The 20,917-nt window shown below is 48.4% G+C and overlaps 1 protein-coding gene across 1 annotated transcript; it reads left to right on the plus strand.

Moving 5' to 3' along the window:
- The first annotated feature begins 61 nt into the window (after positions 1-61).
- Positions 62-20,306, plus strand: XAB2 (XPA binding protein 2). The gene is made up of 19 exons (XM_081091946.1): positions 62-255; positions 2,520-2,668; positions 2,947-3,070; positions 3,295-3,492; positions 4,009-4,143; positions 4,228-4,392; positions 16,194-16,338; positions 16,805-16,956; positions 17,048-17,167; positions 17,269-17,400; positions 17,494-17,625; positions 17,717-17,830; positions 18,351-18,513; positions 18,599-18,789; positions 19,044-19,166; positions 19,256-19,427; positions 19,698-19,827; positions 19,951-20,060; positions 20,159-20,306. Exons 1-19 carry the CDS (start codon positions 205-207, stop codon positions 20,218-20,220), a joined length of 2,568 nt encoding a protein of 855 aa, XP_080948072.1. The 5' UTR covers positions 62-204; the 3' UTR covers positions 20,221-20,306.
- The last annotated feature ends 611 nt before the right edge of the window (positions 20,307-20,917 follow it).

A 20,917-nucleotide genomic window follows, 5' to 3' on the forward strand; every position in this document is an offset into this window, starting at 1 on the left:
AGGAGCTCTTGCGTTTAATGACCTCATCTCCGGCTCTCACTCTACTTCCGGTCGCTGAGGAAGACTGAGGGGAAAGTCGCGACCCGACTGCACGCTCCGAACGCGGTCAGCCAATAGAAAACGGATCTGGCTCGGGGAGGGCGGGTCTTCGGATAGAGACGTCATTACAACGCGACTGTTGGCTGTAGGTGGAGCGCTGGCAAAATGGTGGTCATGGCGCGACTTTCGCGGCAGGAGCGGCCGGACCTTGTCTTTGTGAGTCCGCAGGCACTGGAGACGGAGCCTGGATGCCTCAGGCGGTCGGGGCCTGACCCCCCGGGGATCTGGGCCAAAGCTATGTCGGCCCAAGGGCGGGAGGAAGCTCACGGGCTAGAGGTGCCGTCCGGACCGGGCTGGCCGGGAGTAGACGTCTGGTGCCGGAGCCCGGCGCCTGAGTGAAGCACTGCTGTGGAGGTGAAGGGCCTGGCGCGCAAAGGGGAGCGCGCGGAGCGGGAGAGGAGAGAAACTCGAATGGCTGACTCTTGAGAGGCCTGGTGTTGGAAGGAAAGGCACCAAACCCGGTGGCCGGGCCAGGACTCTGGTGTCCGGGTAACGGTCCTGAGCGACACCGTTTCTGGGAGAAAGGCGTGGTGTCTGGCTTCGGAGCACCCTGCCGTCGGAAGTAAAGACCTGCCGGTGCGGACATGTCAGGCGATGGCCGGCGGGACCCAGAGAGCCCGAAAGTGACAGCTCAGAGAACAGTTACCTGTCAGATGCCAGATGGTCTGGATGGTGGGCTCCGGGGAGTGTGGCGTGTGGCCGCCGGCAGGTCCGGTCATGGCAGGGGGTCAGGGCAATGAGGCTTCAGGGGGTAGGACAGGGGCGGCGGGGCCCGGTGTGTGTCCAGGTGTTGATACTCAGGGAGCAGGTGACAGCCAGGCAATGGCTCCGGAAAGGTCAAAAGGTCAAGCCCCCAGAACAGTTACAAGAAGAATAGAGTGTTTCCTCATGGCTCAGCCTACCTGATTTTAGTAATTTAGCAGCTTGATTATAGTGACTCCAACTTTATTTACTTTTCTTCTTGTTTGGGGATATTTCTTTTCTTTCTTTTTTATCAATCCCCCTACCTCTCTGCTTTGGCAACTATCAGCTTGTTCCTTTTTTTTTTTTTTATCAGCTTGTTCTTTATATGTATGGTTTATATTCTGTTTTGTTTATTCTTTTTTTTTTAAATTCCACACATAATACAGTATTTATCTTTCTCTGACTCCTTTCACTTTTCGCATATGGTGGGAGAAAGTGGTCCAGTCTCACCTGGCCAGGGTGGCCCATGCGCTGAGAGGTCCCCGGGGGTCGATTCTTGGTCAGGGCACATGTCCGGGTTGCAGGCTTGATCCCCAGGAGGCGGTGTGCAGGAGGCGGCCAATGGATGGGTTTTTGTCTCTCGTTGATGTTTCTATTTTCCCCTCTCCCTTCCTCTCTCTCTAAAATCAACAAAAACATATTTAAGAAAAGAAAGTGGTCCGGTTTCAATTTATTGCATTTATCTGTCCAGTTTTCCAAGCACCAGTTATTGAAGGGATTTGTCTCAAGGTTGTTGATTTCCTCTTTGATCCATTCATTGTTTAGTTGCATGCTATTTAGTCTTTACATATTTATGTGCTTTCCAATGTTGTTCCTGTAGTTGATTTCTAGTTTCATGAAGTTGTAGTCTGAAAAGACACTTGATATGATTTCAGTCTTTTTTCAGTTATTGAGGCTTGTATTGTCACCTAAGGTGTAATTTATTTCACTGTTTCTTCACTTTCTTCCTCAGTGTCTAGGGCTAAAAGCTTTGTGTCTGGTGCATATCTGTCTTCTGAGTAAAGGTCTAGCTTCCAAGTTCTGGGGCACAGCCGAACTAAACTCTGGCTGGTGTTAGCCTGAAGAAGTGCCAAAGATCTGGTGTCTAGGAAAAGGCATGTTGTGAGGAGATGAAGCTTACTGTCCAGGGCAGAGGGCTGGTGTTGGACAGGACAGCCTAAGGCAGCCGTGGGCAAACTACGGCCCGCGGGCCGGATCCGGCTCGTTTGAAATGAATAAAACTAAAAAAAAAAAAAAAAGACCGTACCTTTTATGTAATGATGTTTACTTTGAATTTATATTAGTTCACACAAACACTCCATCCATGCTTTTGTTCCGGCCCTCCGGTCCAGTTTAAGAACCCATTGTGGCCCTCGAGTCAAAAAGTTTGCCCACCCCTGGCCTAAGGAGTCTGGTATCCCGGCCAGGGAGCGGGTAACTTGATTTGGAAGACCAAAAACGTGAAGTCTGGGTGACAGTCTATATCTGGCCTGGAATCCTATGACTGAGAGTCTGATGGTCTGGGTTATATTGTGGGCAGTAGAATTCTGAAGGCTAAGTCTGGACCGGAGTCCTCTTTGGGCATCTGGTGACCTGGCTCTGAGGGTGGGCACCAAGATCTGGGTAAGGGTCTGCAGTTGGAGTAGGTGGTGCCATGCCGAGGCTCTGAGGGCAGTTCTCCCTTCTCCCATTGGCAGGATGAAGAAGACCTCCCCTATGAGGAGGAAATTATGCGGAACCAGTTTTCTGTCAAATGCTGGCTCCGCTACATTGAGTTCAAGCAGGGGGCCCCGCAGCCCAGGCTCAATCAGTTGTACGAGCGCGCGCTGAAGCTGCTGCCCTGCAGGTGAGACGGCTTCGGCGGCCCCACCCGCCCCGGCCCCGCCCAGCCCCCCTGTCCAGTTACAGCAGAGCTGGCCAGTAGGTCCCAAGTGGTTGCTATGGTTCGTCCCTGAGTATATGTCCTCTGATGGGTCAGCACACCCTCCTGTATATCCCAGCCCATCCCCCATTGCTGATACTTGTCACTCTCCCAGGTTCCTGCTCCCAGCAGTGGCCTTATGGGGCAGGGTGAAGGATTCTGGTGCTCCATGAAGCTGACCAACCAATGTCTGCCTCCTCCAGCTACAAACTCTGGTACCGCTACCTGAAGGCACGCAGGGCCCAGGTGAAGCATCGCTGTGTGACTGATCCTGCCTATGAAGATGTCAACAACTGCCACGAGAGGGCCTTCGTTTTCATGCACAAGGTTGGAGGTGGGGGGACTGGGCCAGGGGATGAGTCGGGAGGTGGATGAAGCAGGAGGGTTGGAGTCCTGTTGCCTTTGTGCACTTGAGGTTGAGCTAGACTTAGTCCCGGAGGGATCGCCTTCTGGGTCCTGCTGCATTTTGGCTTGGCCATGGGACATCTGGTGTTTTTGTAGCCATGCTATAGTGCCAGCAACTCAGACCCTGCCTCTCCTCATGCTTCTAGATGCCACGTCTGTGGCTAGATTATTGTCAGTTCTTGGTGGACCAGGGCCGGATCACTCACACACGCCGCACTTTCGACCGTGCCCTCCGGGCGCTGCCTATCACACAGCACTCTCGTATTTGGCCTCTGTACTTGCGCTTTCTGCGCTCACACCCGCTCCCTGAGACAGCCGTGCGGGGCTACCGGCGCTTCCTCAAGGTAAGCCCATGGAGGGTGAGGTGGGGTCGCCTCAGGCAGATGGGCCAGTTCCCCAGGTCAAAGTTTCCCACTGGCTCACTGGGACACTAGTCCCATGCAGATGTCACTTAACAGATGTAAATGAGAAAAAGGCTCCTTGAGACAGGCAGGTTTTTGTTTGTAGTTTATTTGTTTATTCTTTAAATAGTTTAGTGTAGTGTGACTAAGACAGTCCCTGCCTGTAGGGAGCTGTTAGTCTCACTGGGTAGACAGATTCACATGAGCTGACCATATTGAAAACCAGAGTAAAACTGCAGCTGTGGGGGACACAGCTACGGAAATGTATAACAGGCAGTGTGGAGGTCAAGGTGCAAACCGTGGGGCTGAGGCTAGACCACTAGAGCCTAGTGTGGACAGGTGTGGCCAGGACAGTGGTAGTAGGCTCACAGGTGGCTCAGAGCCATTGAGTGGGAAGGTAGGCACAGCAGTGTGGCTCTGTGGCCCCACTGACTGCTGACATGGTGTGTGGGTGCTCAGCTGAGCCCTGAGAGCGCAGAGGAATACATCGAGTACCTCAAGTCAAGTGACCGGCTGGACGAGGCTGCACAGCGCCTGGCCACCGTGGTGAATGATGAGCGCTTCGTCTCCAAGGCTGGCAAGTCCAACTACCAGGTGGGCCTATGGGGAGACGGGGGCCAGGTTGGAGGGATTACCCGCTCAGGGACTAAGGCTGAAATTCCTTCCTGGACCCTGCAGCTGTGGCACGAGCTCTGTGACCTCATCTCCCAGAACCCGGACAAGGTGCAGTCGCTCAACGTGGACGCCATCATCCGAGGGGGCCTTACCCGCTTCACAGACCAGCTGGGCAAGCTCTGGTGTTCACTGGCCGACTACTACATCCGCAGTGGCCATTTTGAGAAGGTGCGTGGGTACACTGGGTGCAGGGCAGAGTCTCCCACCAAAGCACAGTACTCAGGCCACATGTGGACACGTGCTTGAGCAAGAAACACCTGCAGGTGTGGGTGTGCCAGTGTGCACACGTGTGCACCTCATGCATCTATTTATCTTGCCGAAGGCCTGCTGGCAAGTGCATCGCTTTTGAGTCAGCTGTGTGGCCCTGGATCCCCTAAGCCTCAATTTGAAAAATTGATTGAGTAGCAGTCATATCCTCACCTGTGGGGAATCAGGTGCCAAGCAGGTGCCTGACTTGCTGACCACTCCCCACTCCCGAGATGTTGGTGTTGTTAACTTAAAGATAAAAGGCAAAAGTGAGAGGCAGCAAGCATTTGTTTGAGATCCAAAATAATAGCTATTCGGGAAGCACTGATTGAGGCAAAAATCCAAACAGTATTTTTTTTTCTTTTCTTTTTCTTTTTTTTTAAATATATTTTATTGATTTTTTACAGAGAGGAAGGGAGAGGGATAGAGAGTCAGAAACATTGATGAGAGAGACACATCAACCAGCTGCCTCCTGCACACCCCCCACTGGGGATGTGCCTGCAACCAAGTTACATGCCCTTGACCGGAATCGAACCTGGGACCTTTCAGTCCGCAGGCCGACGCTCTATCCACTGAGCCAAACCGGTTACGGCCCAAACAGTATTTTTACTAGGAGTGAAGGCAAGGTATTTTTGAGAAAAGGAAGCGGAACAACTATTTCAGTAGACAAGAGGAATATCTGTAGGGGCAAATAAGCTAACAATGGTGCTAATTCTAAAGAATGTTTTTAATTTTCAGTCTGGTAGTCATCATATCTTCTCTCTTATCTTTGCAAACAGTTGTTTGTTTAGGAAGTAAGTTGCTTTAGGCCCAGTCCATAGGTTATTTTGCCCTGTTTTGACCTTCCAAAGGTTTGAGGAATAAGACATGCATGGCAGTTCCAACTCCATTTTAAATGGGCTCAGTTTATGCTTTTTACATTTTCTTCCTTTAGGTTGAGATCTTTCTTTGAAAGCATCACTGATCAATTGCTGGAAAACAGTACCGATCACTTATTAAAAGCACCGTCGGTCCCTCATTGCTGAGAAGGCTAGTTTTTAGTATGACATGCCATTGTCAATCCCTCATCACTAGGAAGGCTCTTGTTGGTATGTTGGTATGCCATATGCCACGTAGGTGGGAAATCGTTTTTTGTTTTTTTTAGGAGCCTTAGGGCAGGCACATTTGAGGAACAGAGGAAAGCTTTATCGTCATATTCCTCCACAGGCAAACTCTTTTGTAGTTTCTTGAAACTTCTCATATGAAGTCTCACAAACCTTAGTGCTCATTTCAAAATGCTGAGCAACTAGTATCTGAGTGGTATTTTTAAAACATTGAGCTATACAAAATAAACGTTTATAACAGCAAAAATTTCTATAATAAATAAAAGGCTAAGTTCAAATTGAAGAATAGATCTGAACCAGGAGGAATGCTTGAGGGAAGTTAGCCAAGGTATTAGAGAACCAGGAGGTGTCAGTGGTTAATCATTTGACTTGTGCCCAGATTTTATCTAGTTCCATCTGTTTTACCGAAGGTGTTTTATCCAAGTGTAACAGAAGTATTAACACAGCAAACCTCACCTTGCTCAGCTAGAATAGTATAGTCAAGCACAATTTTATCATCTAGTATAATTTGTGCAAAGGAACTTAAAAAGTTTTCCTGGTTGGCTGTTGCTTTGGCGCTAGCTCCAGCAACTTTCTCTAAGGTTTGTGATAAGTTTCTAATCATGTACTTGTTAATTGCAGTACCTGCCCAGGAAAAAGTACTCTTCCAAATTGGGTACCTTCATTGGAATTGACATTCCCGGGCATTGAAATCCTTACCATGTGTGCCACCAGGTGCACATTTTGGCCTGTGAAGTAGGTTGAGTTATCTTCCCAGGTAGAAATTAAGGGAAACAACAGCTATTTATACTCAGTGCTTGGCCTTGCATATTGCTTACGACGTATTAAGGGAACTAGAAAGGAACTAAAGGGAAAAAGGAAAAATGAAGCTGTGGCTTATTCTCAGTTCTGCTTACCAAAGGTATAATTTACTCAATTGTTGTAGGTCACAGGTAGCGTCGGAGAAAAGTAATTTTATATCTGGAAAACAAAGATTTAAAAAGCCCAGTAATATTTCATATAAAAAACATAAAATGTTCATCCTCACTAGTTCATTCAGCCTCATGCTATTAATTCCTGTTGATCTTTTTTTAAAATATATTTTTAAATTAATTTCAGAGAGAAAGGGAGAGGGAGAGAGAGAGAAAAACATCAGTGATGGGAGAGAATCATCAATCGGCTGCCTCGTGCACACTCCCTGCTGGAGTGTGGCACAATCCAGGCACATGCCCTTGACCAGAATCTAACCTGGGACCCTTCAGTCCACAGGCTGACGCTCTGTCCATTGAACCAAACCAAACCGGGCAGAGCAATTCGTATTGATCTTTTTGTCAGCAGTTTTATGAATTCAGTTTTTCTTAGTGTTCTGCAAATTCGCAACCAGTTTAATGGTGTGATCTGGAAGTTTATCCGAAACCTGTATTTTATTTTATTTATTTATATATTTTTTTGTTTAAAATGTTACGTATGTCTCCTTTTTCTCCATTGACACCCCGCCCCACTCCCCCGCCTGCCACTCTCACCCCTGAGGGCAAAACCCCACCACCCCAGTATCCGTGTCCATTGGTTATGCTAATATGCATGCATACAAGTCCTTTGGTTGATTTCTAGCCGCCCCCCCTCCCCACCCCTCATCTTCTCTCTGAGGTTGGACAGTCTGTTCAGTGCTACCTTGTCTCTGGATCTATTTTTGTTCATCAGTTTATGTTGATCATTATATTCCACGTATGAGTGAGATCATGTGATATTTATCTTTCTCTGACTGGCTTATTTCGCTTAGCATAATGCTCTCCAGTTCCATCCATGCTGTTGTAAATGGTAAAAGTTCCTTCTTTTTTATGGCACTCTATTCGTTAGCCAAACCAGCTAGGGCCCAAGTTGTTTTTACTAATAAATTTGTAATAAGCCTAGAAATAAAAGTATTATATTTAATGTTGATAACTCTAAAAACATGTCTGTTTCAACAAACCACACTCAGATCAGCTTTAATAATTAAATTCTTGCCAAAACCGGTTTGGCTCAGTGGATAGAGCATCGGCCTGCAGACTGAAGGGTCCCGGGTTTGATTCTGGTCAAGGGCACATGCCGGGGTTGTGGGCTTAATCCCCAGGAGGGGGCATGCAGGAGGCAGCCCATCAGTGATTCTCTCTCATCTATGTTTCTATCTCTCTCCCCCTCTCCCTTCCTCTCCGAAATCAATGAAAATATATATATTTTTTAAAATAATTTTTAAAAAGAAGACTGAAAAAGAGTTTATTGCCTATGTTTTCTTCTAGGAGTTTTATAGTTTCATATCTTACATTTAAGGGTGTAATCTGTGTTGCGTTTATTTTTGTATATGGTGTGAGAAAGTGGTCCAGTTTTACCGGTTTGCATGTATCTGTCCAGTTTTCCCAGCACCAGTTGTTGAAGGGCTTTGTCTCAAGGTTGTTGATTTCCTCTTTTTAAAAAAATGTTTTTACTGAGTTTTAGAGAGAAAAGAAGGGAGAGAGAGAGAACATCAATGTGAGAGAGAAACATTGAGCTGTTGCCTCCCACATGCACCCCTACCCAGGATTCTACAATATGAGCATGTGCCCTGACTGGAATTAAACCCATGACCTTTCGATGCACAGAATGAGGCTCAGAGAGCTGAGTCATACCAGCCAGGGCTTGCTTTCCTCTTTGATCCATTTGTTGTTTAGTAGCATGTTGTTTTTTCTCCACATATTTGTGTGCTTTCCAATGTTCTTCCTGTAGTTGATTTCTAGTGTCTTGAAATTATGGTCTGAAAAGACATTTGGTATGATTACAATATTTTTTAAGGTATTGAGACTGGGTTTGTGGCTTAATGTATGATGTATTTCACTTTACCCATTGTATATCCTTGCCTCCTTTCCCATAAATTAATGATCATATAAGTGATGATTTACTTCTGGGCTCTCTATTTTATTCCATTGATCTACTAGTATATATCTGCCTTTATACCATTACCATACTGTTTTGATTATTGTAGCTTTGTTTCAAATCAGGGAGTATATACCTCCCACTTTGTTCTTTCTCAAGGTTTCTTTGGCTATTTCGTGTCTTTTGTAGTTCCATATAAATTTTAGGATTAGTTCTAGTTTTTAGAAGAATATCATTGATATTTTAACAGCTATTGCTTTTGAATCTGTATATTGCTTTAGGTAGTAAGGACATTTTAACAATATTAATCCTTCCAGTCTATCCTTCTATTTATTTGTGTCTTCTTCAGTTTCTTTCTTCAGTGTCCTATAGTTTTCAGAGTACACCTCTTTGTTAAATTTATTCCTAGGTGTTTTATTATTTTTGATGCAACTGTAACTGGGATTGTTTTCTTAATTCTTTTTGGTGAAGTCTTTTTTTTTTAATATATTTTATTGATTTTTTACAGAGAGGAAGGGAGAGAGATAGAGAGTTAGAAACATCGATGGGAGAGAAACATCGATCAGCTGCCTCCTGCACATCTCCTACTGGGGATGTGCCCGCAACCCAGGTACATGCCCTTGACCGGAATCGAACCTGGGACCTTTCAGTCCGCAGGCCGACGCTCTATCCACTGAGCCAAACCGGTTTCGGCTGGTGGAGTCTTTTTTATGTATAGTATCATCAATGGCAAATAGTGAGAGCTTTACTTTTTTTCCTATCTGATGCCTTTTCTTTCCTTTTTTTTTTGGTCTGATTGCTGTGTCTAGGACTTTCAATACCATGTTTAATAGACGGGTGATAGTGGGCATCTTTGTCTTGTTCCTGACCTTAGAGGAAAAGCTTCCAGCTTTTCACCATTGAATATAATATTAGCTGTGTGGGTTTGTCACGTATGCCCTTTGTTATGTTGAGGTATGTTCCTTTTATACCCACTTATAGAGAGTTTTTATCATAAAGGAATGTTGAATTTTATCAAATGCTTTTTCTGTGCCTATTGAGATGATTATGTGATATTTATCCTTTATTTTGTTAATATGATGTATCACATTGATTGATTTACAGATTTTAAACCATCTTTTCATCCCTGGGATAAATGCTTCTTGGTCTTGGTGTATAATGCTTTTAATGTATTTTTCAATCTGGTTTGCTAATACTTTGTTGAGAATTTTTGCATCTGTGTTCATCAAGGTTATTTGCCTATAATTTTCTTTTGTTGTAATATTTCTGTCTGGTTTAGGTATCAGAGCAATGCTGGCTGTGTAGAATGAGTTTGCAAGTGTTCCTCCCTCTTTAATTTTGTGAAATAGTTTAAGAAGGATAGGTATTAATTCTTGTTTAATGTTTGATAGAATTCACCTGTAAAGCCATCTGATTCTGCACTTCATTTGTTGGGAGTTTTTTATTATTGCTTCAATTTCATTGCTAGTAATCGGTCTGTTTAGATTTTCTATCTCTTCCTGGATCAGTCTTGGAAGATTATATGCTTCTAAAATTTATCCATTTCTTCTAGATTGTTGAATTTGTTTACATTGTAATACTCTGTAACGGTTCTTTGTATTTATGTTGTAACTTCTCTTTCATTTATGATTTTATTTGGGCTCTTTTTTTGAAGAGTTTAGCTAAGGGATTTTCAATTTTGTTTATCTTTTTAAAGAATCAGCTCTTAGTTTAATTTATCTTTCCTATTGTTTGTTTAAAATCTCTATTTTGTTTATTTCTGCTCTGATCTTAATTATTTCTTTACTCCTGCTTTGAGTGTGTGTGTGTATACTCACTCATATGTATGTATATATATTTTATTGATTTCAGAGAGGAAGGGAGAGGGAGAGAGATAGAAATATCGATGATGAGAGAATCATTGATTGGCTGTCTCCTGCATGCCCCCCACTGGGGCTCTCACCCAAAACCCGGGCATGTGCCCTTGACTGGAATTGAACCTGGGACCCTTCAGTCCACAGGCCGACACTCCATCCACTGAGCCAAACCAGCTAGGGCAAGTTTTGTTCTTCTTTTTCTAGTCATTTTAGGTGTAAAGTTAGAGATTGTTTATTTGGGATTTTTCTTGTTTCTTGATGTAGGCTTGTACAGCTATGAACTTCCCTGTTATAACTGCTTTTGCCTCATCCCATAAACTTTGAAAAGTTATGTTTTTATTTTGATTTATCTCAAGGTTATTGATTTCCTCTTTGATCCATTTGTTGTTTAGTAGCATGCTGTTTTTTTCCACACATTTGTGTGCTTGGTAGTTGATTCCTAGTTTCACAAAGTTGTGGTTGAAACAGAGGCTTGATGTGATTTCAGACACATCATAATTAAAATGCCAAAAATTAAAGACAAAGAGAGAATCTTAAAGGCAGCAAGAAAAAAGAAAACTGTTACCTACAAAGGAGTTCTCATAAGGCTGACACCTGATTTTTCATCAGAAACTCTACAGGCCAGAAGGGAATGGCATGAAGTACTCAAGGTAATGGAAAGCAAAGATCTGAGACCAAGATTATTATATTCAGCAAGACTATCATTCAAAATAGATGGTCAAATAAAGAGCTTCCCAGACAAAAAAAGGCCAAAGGAGTTCATCACCACCAAGCTGGCATTACAAGAAATGCTAAAGGGATTGCTGGAAAGAAGAAACAGAGAGAGAAACCTAGCCATACAGAATTAAAATGGCTGTAAGTACCTCTCAATAATAACTCTCAATGTAAATGGATTAAATGCTCCAAAAAAGTTTCCCAGACAGGCATCCCGGTCAGCCGAGCAGCGCTCCCACTGTGGTAGTGCACTGACCACCAGGGGGCAGCTTCTGCATTGAGCATCTGCCTCCTGGTGGTCAGTGTGCATGATAGCGACTGGTCGACCCGTCATTCCGCCGTTCGGTTGCTGGGCTTTTATTATATAGGATGACAAAAAAGAAATGAGAAACGATCATTTGCATTTAAACAATAGTAGCCTTCACTACTTACATGTGCTCATTGTATAATACATACACAATGAACATAATTACATTTGTGCACAAACTAGTAATGGATTTGAAAACCTGCTTATTGCTGTACACATCTATTCCAATGAAGTATAAGCCTAGTACTTCAAAATATCTATGTTTTAAATTGCTTTTCAAGAAAACATAATGACATTTGTGTTTAAGCTGACAAGAACGAGGCAGTAACTGCTGACATTGCAATCTGACTGAGAAATAATTATAGCAGGAAATGGAACATACTTCACTTTGAGAAATTCTTTAACCTTCAATTCTGAATGGTAACTTTGCCAGGTAAATTATTCTAGGTTGTAGGTTTCTTTCAGCCTGTGCAACTGGCCTGTTACTCCTTTCTGACTTGTAAAATTGCTCCTGAAAAATCAGCCAAAAGCCTTTTGGCATTTCCTTCTTACATAATTTATTGTTTCCTTCTTGCTTTCTTCAAGATTCTCTATCTTTAACTTCCCATTTTAATAACAAGATGTCTTGGTGTTGGTCTCTTTGGATTCATCTTGTTTGGATCTCTTTCTCTGCTTCCTGGACTTGGATGTCTATTTCCTTCCCAGGTTAGGAAAGTTTTCAGCCATTATTCAAATAAAGGTTCTGTTCCTTTCTCTCTTTCTTCTGGAAACCTTCTAATGCGTACGTTTGGGTGCTTGATGTTGTTCCAAAGGGTCCTTAAACTATCCTCATTTTTAAAAATTCTTTTTGCTCTTCTGATAGGTTTATTTCCACTTGCCTGTCTTCCAGGTCACTGATCTAGTCTGTATTGGCTAATCTGCTTTTGATTTCTTCTAGTGTATTTTTCGTGTAAGTTATAGTATTCTTCAGCTCTACCTGGTTCTTTTTTTTAAATTTTTCCCTTTATTGATTAAGATGTTACAAATGTGTCCTTATCCCCCCAATACCTGGTTCTTTATTATACTTCCTAACTCTTCGTTGAATTTCTCTCTAAGTTCCTTTATTTCACTCTCAAGTTTGGTGAGCGTCCTCATAACTGTTTATTTGAATTCTTTTTTTTTTTAAGTTTTTATTTTGTTTTTGTTTTTTTAAAATACAGATTTCAGAGAGGAAGGGAGAGGGAGAGAGAAATAGAGACATCAGTGATGAGAGAATCATTGACTGGCTTCCTCCTGCACGCCCCCTGCTGGGGATCGAGACCGCAACCCAGGCATGTGCCCCTGACTGGGATCGAACCCGGGTCACTTTGGTCGGCAGGCCAATGAACCAAACTGGCTAGGGCTCTTTGAATTCTTTATTGGGCAAATTACTTATCTCCATTTTATTAGGATTTTTTTTTCTCTTATTTGAAAGATATTCTATTCTGGCATCTTCTCATTGCTTGATTTTCTATGTTCATTTATATTAATTAGACATAATAGCCATCTCTCCCAGTCTTGAAAATATGACCGTGTGTAGAAGCAACCTCTGTGGCAGGCTGTCTGTGCCGGGTGCCTCCTGCAAGCCAGTTGGAGGTGAGCAGGTGCCTGGAGCGTCCAGAGTGCTGGCGCAGCTTCACGCAGCGAGGCTGGGTGTGGTGATGCCCTGTTGATTCTGCTTACTCCTTTGTTCAGAGCCAAAATGGGCTCTGGGCGGTGTGGCAGGGAATGTGCTGCAGCCGTCTTAGAAGTAGGCCAGAGCGCCTGACGAGCTCCTGCCCTCCCTGCTGAGGTGGAGTGGGACATGACAGTGGTACTCACCTGCACCTCTGATTCTAGAGTTCCTGCCGAAGCCAGAGAACTGGTTTCCAGCCTCCCTATTTGGTCTCTTTCATTTGTTGTTGAGAAGCTGTTTAATCAGCCCTCACTTGTCTCTCGGGAGTAATTGCTCTGTATGTAGGTGTGTATTGCAGTGTGCTGGTGGAAGAACGTGAATTGCCCGTCTTCCTACACAATGCCATTTTGGACCCTGTTTTGTCCTTTAGAAGCTTCTGTATATCAGCTAAAGAGTGTATCCTCTTGTTCCCAAGAGGTTTGGAATCTTTTATTTTAAGAGGAGAGAAGGTTGAGATAGAGTTGAAAAACAAGGTTTTCCTGAATGGCTGTTAGAATTTCAAATTATTTTGGCTAATTTGGCCTATTTTATTTAAAAGGCACAAGACGAAGGACCAAAATGTTTCTCTATATATTTAGCTAGAACTTCAAGGAAGGTACTTTTTGAGGACTTGGGAAGGTGAAGATCCAATGGGAGAGGCAAAGTCTCCTGAAAGTAGCCATGGCAGAACGTAAAGACAAGTGATGTTAACTGAAAGCCCGGTTGTTTGTTGAAGTAGATGCCGGTCTGGGGAGGTCTGCAAACTCATCATTTTGGGGGGGCTGGCCTGGACAAGGATTTATAGGATTCATGTGTCTTTCCCTATGTAACCTTTCTTATGACAACATAATAAACAAAAGGAATGGAAACAAATGAGTGAGCAACAAAATGAGTGCTTACCCATCAAGGGAAGGATCCTGCAGGCTGCTCACCTTCCAGGCACTTCCCACAAGCATCAGGGCCGTGAAAAGTCCTTCCAGAGGAAAAAATATTCTTTCTCGTGTGGTAGCAGGCTCCACGTTGTAGCCCTCATGCAGTAGCAAATTCCTGCTGGCATTAGGACTGTCGTCCCTGGGGCAGAAACCCCTCCTGATCTCAGTCGTTTACCTCAATCAGAGGAGGGATTTTCACACCAAAGAGGCTCTCATGGTTGGAGAGGCAGCCTCCATGGGAGCCGTGTGCGCAAACTAGGCCCCGTAGGTACCCGGTTCTTCCAGGGAACGCCAGTCCAATTTTCAGTCTGGTAGTCATCACATCTGCTTTCTTGTTATTTTTGCAAAGTTATTTGGTATATAATTGTGCTGTAGGCCCAATCCAAACATTATTTTGCCCAATTTTAACATTTCCAAAGGTTTGAGGAGTGAGATGTGCTAGGCAATTCATCTGAGATGGCAGCTCCATCTCCATTTTTATTTTTAATTTAATTTTTATTGATTTCAGAGAGGACGTGAGAGGGAAAGAAAGAGAGAAACATCAGTGATGAGAGAATTATTGATCGGCTGCCTCCTGCATGCCCCACACTGGGGATTGAGCCCGCAACCTGGGCATGTGCCCTGACTGGGAATTGAACCGTGATCTCCCGGTTCATTGTCAATACTTGACCACTGAGCCATGCTGGCCAGGCTCCATTTTAAAGTGGTTCCATTCATTCATGCATGCACTTTTTTTTTTAATCTTCACCCGAGGATTTTTTTTTTAAATATATTTTATTGATTTTTTTTACAGAGAAGAAGGGAGAGGGATAAGGAGTTAGAAACATCAGTGAGAGAGAAACATCGATCAGCTGCCTCCTGCACACCCCTACTGGGGATGCGCCCGCAACCAAGGTACATGGCCTTGACCCGAATCAAACCTGGAACCCTTGAGTCCGCAGGCCGACGCTCTATCCACTGAGCCAAACCGGTTAGGGCCCGAGGATATTTTTTCAGTTGATTTTTAGAGATAGTGGAAGAAAGAGGGAAAGACAGAAATATCGATATGAGAGAAACACATCGATTGGTTGCCTTCTGCACCCGCTCAAACCAGGGCCTGGGCCAGGGAGGAGCTTGCAACGGAGATCAGTGCCCTTGATGAGAGTTGAACCCAGGACCCTTAGGTCCGCAGGCCAGCGCTCTATCCACTGAGCCAAACTGGCTAGGGCCATTTATTTTTTACAGTGTCCATCTTATCTTGCCCTCATCCTTGGGGAGAGACGTAGGGCTTTGAGAGATCCCCGGAGGAGCTGGCATGGGGTTTTGGAGCTTTGGGGAAAGGGAGTAGACGGGAGCTGGGCTGAGTGGAGAAAGTGGGCGGTGAAGTGCTAGGGAATGGTGAGAAGGGCTTTGCAGGCTGAGGAGAGACTGGCTGTGTCCCACTCGGAGCCTCCAGCCAGTCTTGAGGCATGACCAGGTATCCACTGTACAACGACCATTTAGGCTGCCACTTCCAGTAGAATGCACTGGCCAGGGTTAGCAGCAAGCCAGCAGCCTGGTGGAGGCAGGGGGCAGGACCGTCAGGAGCAGGGGTGGAGAGATGGGGCCTGAGCTTGGGGGTGCCAAGGTTCTGGGAGAATTTGAGCTGGAGAAGGGGGGTCAGGTGGGCATAACGCAGTGATGGCGAACCTTTTGAGCTCAGCGTGTCAGCATTTTGAAAAACCCTAACTTAACTCTGGTGCCGTGTCACATATAGAAATTTTTTGATATTTGCAACCATAGTAAAACAAAGATTTATATTTTTGATATTTATATTATAAATTTAAATGCCATTTAACAAAGAAAAATCAACCAAAAAAATGAGTTCGCGTGCCACTCAGACACACGTGTCATAGGTTCGCCATCACTGGCATAACGGGTGCTAGTAGCAACCATTGAGCCTTCTGTGGCTGAGCTGAGTTTAGAGTCCCTGCAGTGTGGACCCGGGTGCCAGGTTGTTGACACATGTCTTCCTTGCACCTCACAGTGACTGCATGAGGGGCTGTCACTCTCAGTTTTCTGAGGAGGAGCCAAGGTCCCCAGGCCACTCTGTCAGGGAAGGGGACGGCTCCAACCTGGCTCTGCTGAGCGTCACTGCTCAGAGCCTGATGGAGCTGAGCAGGCCCAAGGGAAGGCCCTCCAGGGTCCCAGCTTGGGACTGGTGCCAGGGGCAGCGCTGCTGGATTCCCTGTCTATTGGGGGGGGGGCATGCCTCTTCCATGCCAGCGCTTCACCCCTCCCGATACCCACCCACAGGCTCGGGACGTGTACGAGGAGGCCATCCGGACCGTGATGACCGTGCGGGACTTCACCCAGGTGTTTGACAGCTATGCCCAGTTCGAGGAGAGCATGATTGCAGCGAAGATGGAGACCACCTCGGAGCTGGGGCGGGAAGAAGAGGGTGAGCTGCTGGGACAGTCCTGGGCCGGTAGGGAGAGTGGACTGGGATAGCCTGCAGGTACTGGGGGAGATCCAAGGGGCTGGGGCAGTGGAGAGGTGTGTCTTGGGGTCAGTCGGGCCAGCAAGGAGGGAGGAAGTGTGGGCAGTGCAGGGCGGTTTGGGGAGTAACCCCAACTGAGGATACATCTCAAGCTTGGGCTGGACATAGGCTGGGTGGAGCGGGAGGGCTGGAGGATGGCAGAGGGCAGCAGGGCAGGAGGGCTAGGGGGAATGACAAGGGCTAGGAGAGAGTCTGGGGTCGGGATGGCCTTGTGGCAGCTCAGGGAAGGAGTGCAGAGTGGACAGTGGGACAACTGGAAGGTCAGAGCACTGGGCCACGGGCTGGAGGGAGAGAGGGCTGGGTGATGGAAGTGAGTATGTGCCGAGGCCCTCAACCCCACTCCCCTGGCCCTCCCCATGGGTCCCAGATGACGTGGACTTGGAACTGCGCCTGGCCCGCTTTGAGCAGCTGATCAGTCGGCGGCCCCTGCTCCTCAACAGCGTCTTGCTGCGCCAGAACCCGCACCATGTCCATGAGTGGCACAAGCGTGTGGCCCTGCACCAGGGCCGCCCCCGGGAGGTGCGTGATGGCCCTGCCCCTCAAAGCCCCACCCCATCCTCGCCTGCTACGGCTCCAGTTGTCCAGCCTGACCCCTGCCCCTCCTCCACAGATCATCAACACGTACACGGAGGCTGTGCAGACAGTGGACCCCTTCAAGGCCACGGGCAAACCCCATACGCTGTGGGTTGCATTTGCCAAGTTTTATGAGGACAACGGGCAGCTGGATGATGTGAGTCCATTTGCATTGTGTGTGTGTGTAGAGGCATCCTTGTTCAGGGGACTCGGGCAGGTGGGTGGGCAGGGTCTCAGCCGGACCTCTGCCTGCCCCAGGCCCGCATCATCCTGGAGAAGGCCACCAAGGTGAGCTTCAAGCAGGTGGATGACCTGGCCAGCGTGTGGTGCGAGTGTGGGGAGCTGGAGCTCCGGCATGAGAACTACGACCAGGCCTTGCGGCTGCTGCGGGTAAATGTCCCCGGGGTTTTGGAGAGGGGAGTGTGCAGGTGTGTGACCCAGCCTGGACCCACCCTCCCAGCACCCCCTCCGGTGTGTTTCTAGAAGGCAACAGCACTGCCCGCCCGCCGGGCTGAGTATTTTGATGGCTCGGAGCCTGTGCAGAACCGTGTGTACAAATCGTTAAAGGTGTGGTCCATGCTTGCTGACTTGGAGGAAAGCCTTGGCACCTTTCAGGTGAGCTGCCAGGGCCCAATGCATCATGGGAGAGTGGTGGGGTTGCCAACTCAGCCCCAGGATGTGCTCTGACCTGCTCCTGCCCCTGCAGTCTACCAAGGCTGTGTATGACCGTATTCTGGACCTGCGCATCGCTACCCCCCAGATCGTCATCAACTACGCCATGTTCCTGGAGGAGCACAAGTACTTCGAGGAGAGCTTCAAGGTGAGGAGAGCCCATCCGGAGATCCCAGACAGCAGTGTTCCTACCCTCATACAGTGTTGGCCCCTGTATTCGTTTGCTCAGGCTACTGTAACGGAGTGCCATGGGCTTACGCACAGCAATTTATTATCGCGTGGTTCTGGAGGCTGCACGTCTGAGGTCAAGGGTTCGTTCCTTCTGAGGCCTCTCTTTGGCCTGTAGATGACCATCTTTGTTCTTGTGCTCACCTGTTCATCGTGTCTGTGCGTGTTTCTGGTGTCCCTCCATGTGTCCAGGTTTCCTCTTATAAGGACACCCATCATATTAAAATAGGGGGCACCCTAATGACTTCATTTTAACTTACTTTTTTAAATACCTTATCTCCAAATACAGTCACATTCTAAGATACTGGAGTTAGGCTTCCACATGAATGTCAGGGGTCATAGCCCGCCTCTGTGTGTGTGAGGGGAGGGAGGGTGCTGGTGTGGGTATGTGGGCTGTCCTTGCCCTGAGGACTCACACATGACTCCCCATCTCTGGGCAGGCGTATGAGCGTGGCATCTCGCTGTTCAAGTGGCCCAATGTGTCTGACATCTGGAGCACCTATCTGACCAAATTCATCGCCCGCTATGGGGGCCGCAAGCTGGAGCGGGCTCGGGACCTCTTTGAGCAGGCGCTGGATGGTTGCCCCCCCAAATATGCAAAGAGTGAGGAGCGCCAGTTGGCTCAGTGGAGGGTGGTAGGGTGGGGGTCCAGGCCACAGACTTCTGACCTGCTCTTGTCCTGCCACAGCCCTGTACCTGCTGTACGCACAGCTGGAGGAGGAGTGGGGCCTGGCCCGGCACGCAATGGCCGTGTACGAGCGCGCCACCCAGGCCGTGGAGCCCGCCCAGCAGTACGAGATGTTCAACATCTACATCAAGCGGGCAGCGGAGATCTATGGAGTCACCCACACCCGTGGCATCTATCAGAAGGCCATTGAGGTGCCCACTGCAGGGGCATGGGGCAGGGGGCTGCAGGTCCCTTAGAACAGCAGTCGCCAACCGGTGAGGTCCGAAAGGTTGGCGGCCGCTGCCTTAGAAGATGGGAGGGGTCCTGCAGGCTGCACATCTGAGCATGCCTGGACCTGGGCTGGCAGAGAGCATTCTGGAAGCTCAGGGACCAGCCTGCTGTTTGGGATCTCCTGTGGCAGCTCTCCTCCCACCTCATGCTGTTCTTGGTGATTGGCATTACCCAGGTGTTGTCGGACGAACACGCCCGGGAGATGTGCCTGCGGTTTGCGGACATGGAGTGCAAGCTTGGAGAGATTGACCGCGCCCGGGCCATCTACAGCTTCTGCTCCCAGATCTGTGACCCTCGGGTAGGCATGAGCCCAGGGCAGGTGGGTGAGCAGGGGGAGGCAGCAGCTGAGCTAGCCAGCTCCTACACAGGCACCCCCACCCTCCACAGACAACTGGGGCCTTCTGGCAAACATGGAAGGACTTCGAGGTACGGCATGGCAACGAGGACACCATCCGGGAGATGCTGCGTATCCGCCGAAGCGTGCAGGCCACTTACAACACACAGGTCAACTTCATGGCCTCGCAGATGCTCAAGGTGTCGGGCAGTGCTACAGGCACTGGTGAGCAGCTGCAGCCACCCTTCACCCTGGTTGGGTCCACCCTGGGGCAACACACTCCCCTGTCTCAGGGCCTGTGGGTCCTGCCTCTGCCCTCTACCCAGCCTTGACCTCCTAGAACTGGGAGCAGCAGGTTCAACTCTGTACCTCCCTGCTTGGACTGGGAACCCCTTGAGGGCTGGAGCCTCGGGGACAGGTGGGGGTCCTTCAGCACATGGCGTGGCTGTGGAGAGAGCCCTCCACCGTGTCTGACGCCCCTTCCTACTTTCCCAGTGTCCGACCTTGCCCCCGGGCAGAGTGGCATGGATGACATGAAGCTACTAGAGCAGCGGGCAGAGCAGCTGGCAGCCGAGGCCGAGCACGACCAGCCCCCACGGGCCCAGAGCAAGATCCTGTTCGTGAGGTGAGGATGGGGGGCCGGGGGTGGGGGGTGGGAGCAAGCCAGTTCTTCCTCAGGAGGGAGGTTCCTGGGGAGCCCAGAGAAGTGGCCAGACCCACTGAACAGTGTGACTCCCACCCGCCCCAGGAGCGATGCGTCCCGGGAGGAACTGGCAGAGCTAGCGCAACAGGCCAACCCGGAGGAGATCGAGCTGGGCGAGGACGAGGACGAGGACGAGATGGACCTGGAGCCCAATGGTGAGGGGCCAGCCAGCCCAGCAGGGTGGTGAGGGGAGGCAGGAGCTGGACCCCCTTTTGGAGGGTTGCCAAGTGACCATGTCCTCTCCACCTTCCAGAGGTGCGGCTGGAGCAGCAGAGTGTGCCGGCTGCTGTGTTTGGGAGCCTGAAGGAGGACTGATGGCGCACTGCCCGCCCCCACCCCCACCCCCGCCCCGCCCCCACCCCCCACCCCCCCCTCACAATGAAGCCTGTTTGTATGACTTGGTCTGAGCCTCCTTCCTGCCTGCCCCTCCTGCCACCCAGGTGCCTGCAGGGACTGCCAGCTCATTCTCACTCTGGCCCTGGGCCCAGCCCCCTCCACCCCGAGATTGGCTGGTGTAGGAGGTGGTGCAACTGGGCTTTGGGCCAGGGCACATGCCCATCCTCACCCTGCAGAGCCAGTTCTGGACTTGGGCCGCCTGAGGCCTCTTTGATCCCTGAGCCTTGGGAGAGGTGGGGCCTTGCCCCCATCTGCCCAGGTCTCACCAGCCCCTGCTCCTGAGGTCTATCTTGCCACCCCAGTCAGCAGGTAGAGATCCCCAGCTTCTCCCTGGGAGGACTGGTCAGCTAGCTTGAGAGGTAGACAGTCCCTGGGACTTAGCAAGGCATCTCTATCCTGGACAGAGGCCAGGAGCCGGAACTCAGCCATGGGCCACGCCATGGTGTGCCCTTAAGTTAAGCTTTGGGAAACCATTAGCAGTCTCTAAGCTATTAAGGGATTTTAAGCATTTAGGGATGTAATCAGATTTGTGTCCTGAATAGGCCATGCAGGCTGCTGTGGGGGGTTGGCTTGTGATAGGAGGTGGCTGGGGAGGCCCAGGCTGTTGACTTGGACT

The sequence above is a fragment of the Myotis nattereri genome (assembly GCF_964212035.1).
Source record: "Myotis nattereri genome assembly, chromosome: 5".
Lineage (NCBI taxonomy): Eukaryota > Metazoa > Chordata > Mammalia > Chiroptera > Vespertilionidae > Myotis > Myotis nattereri.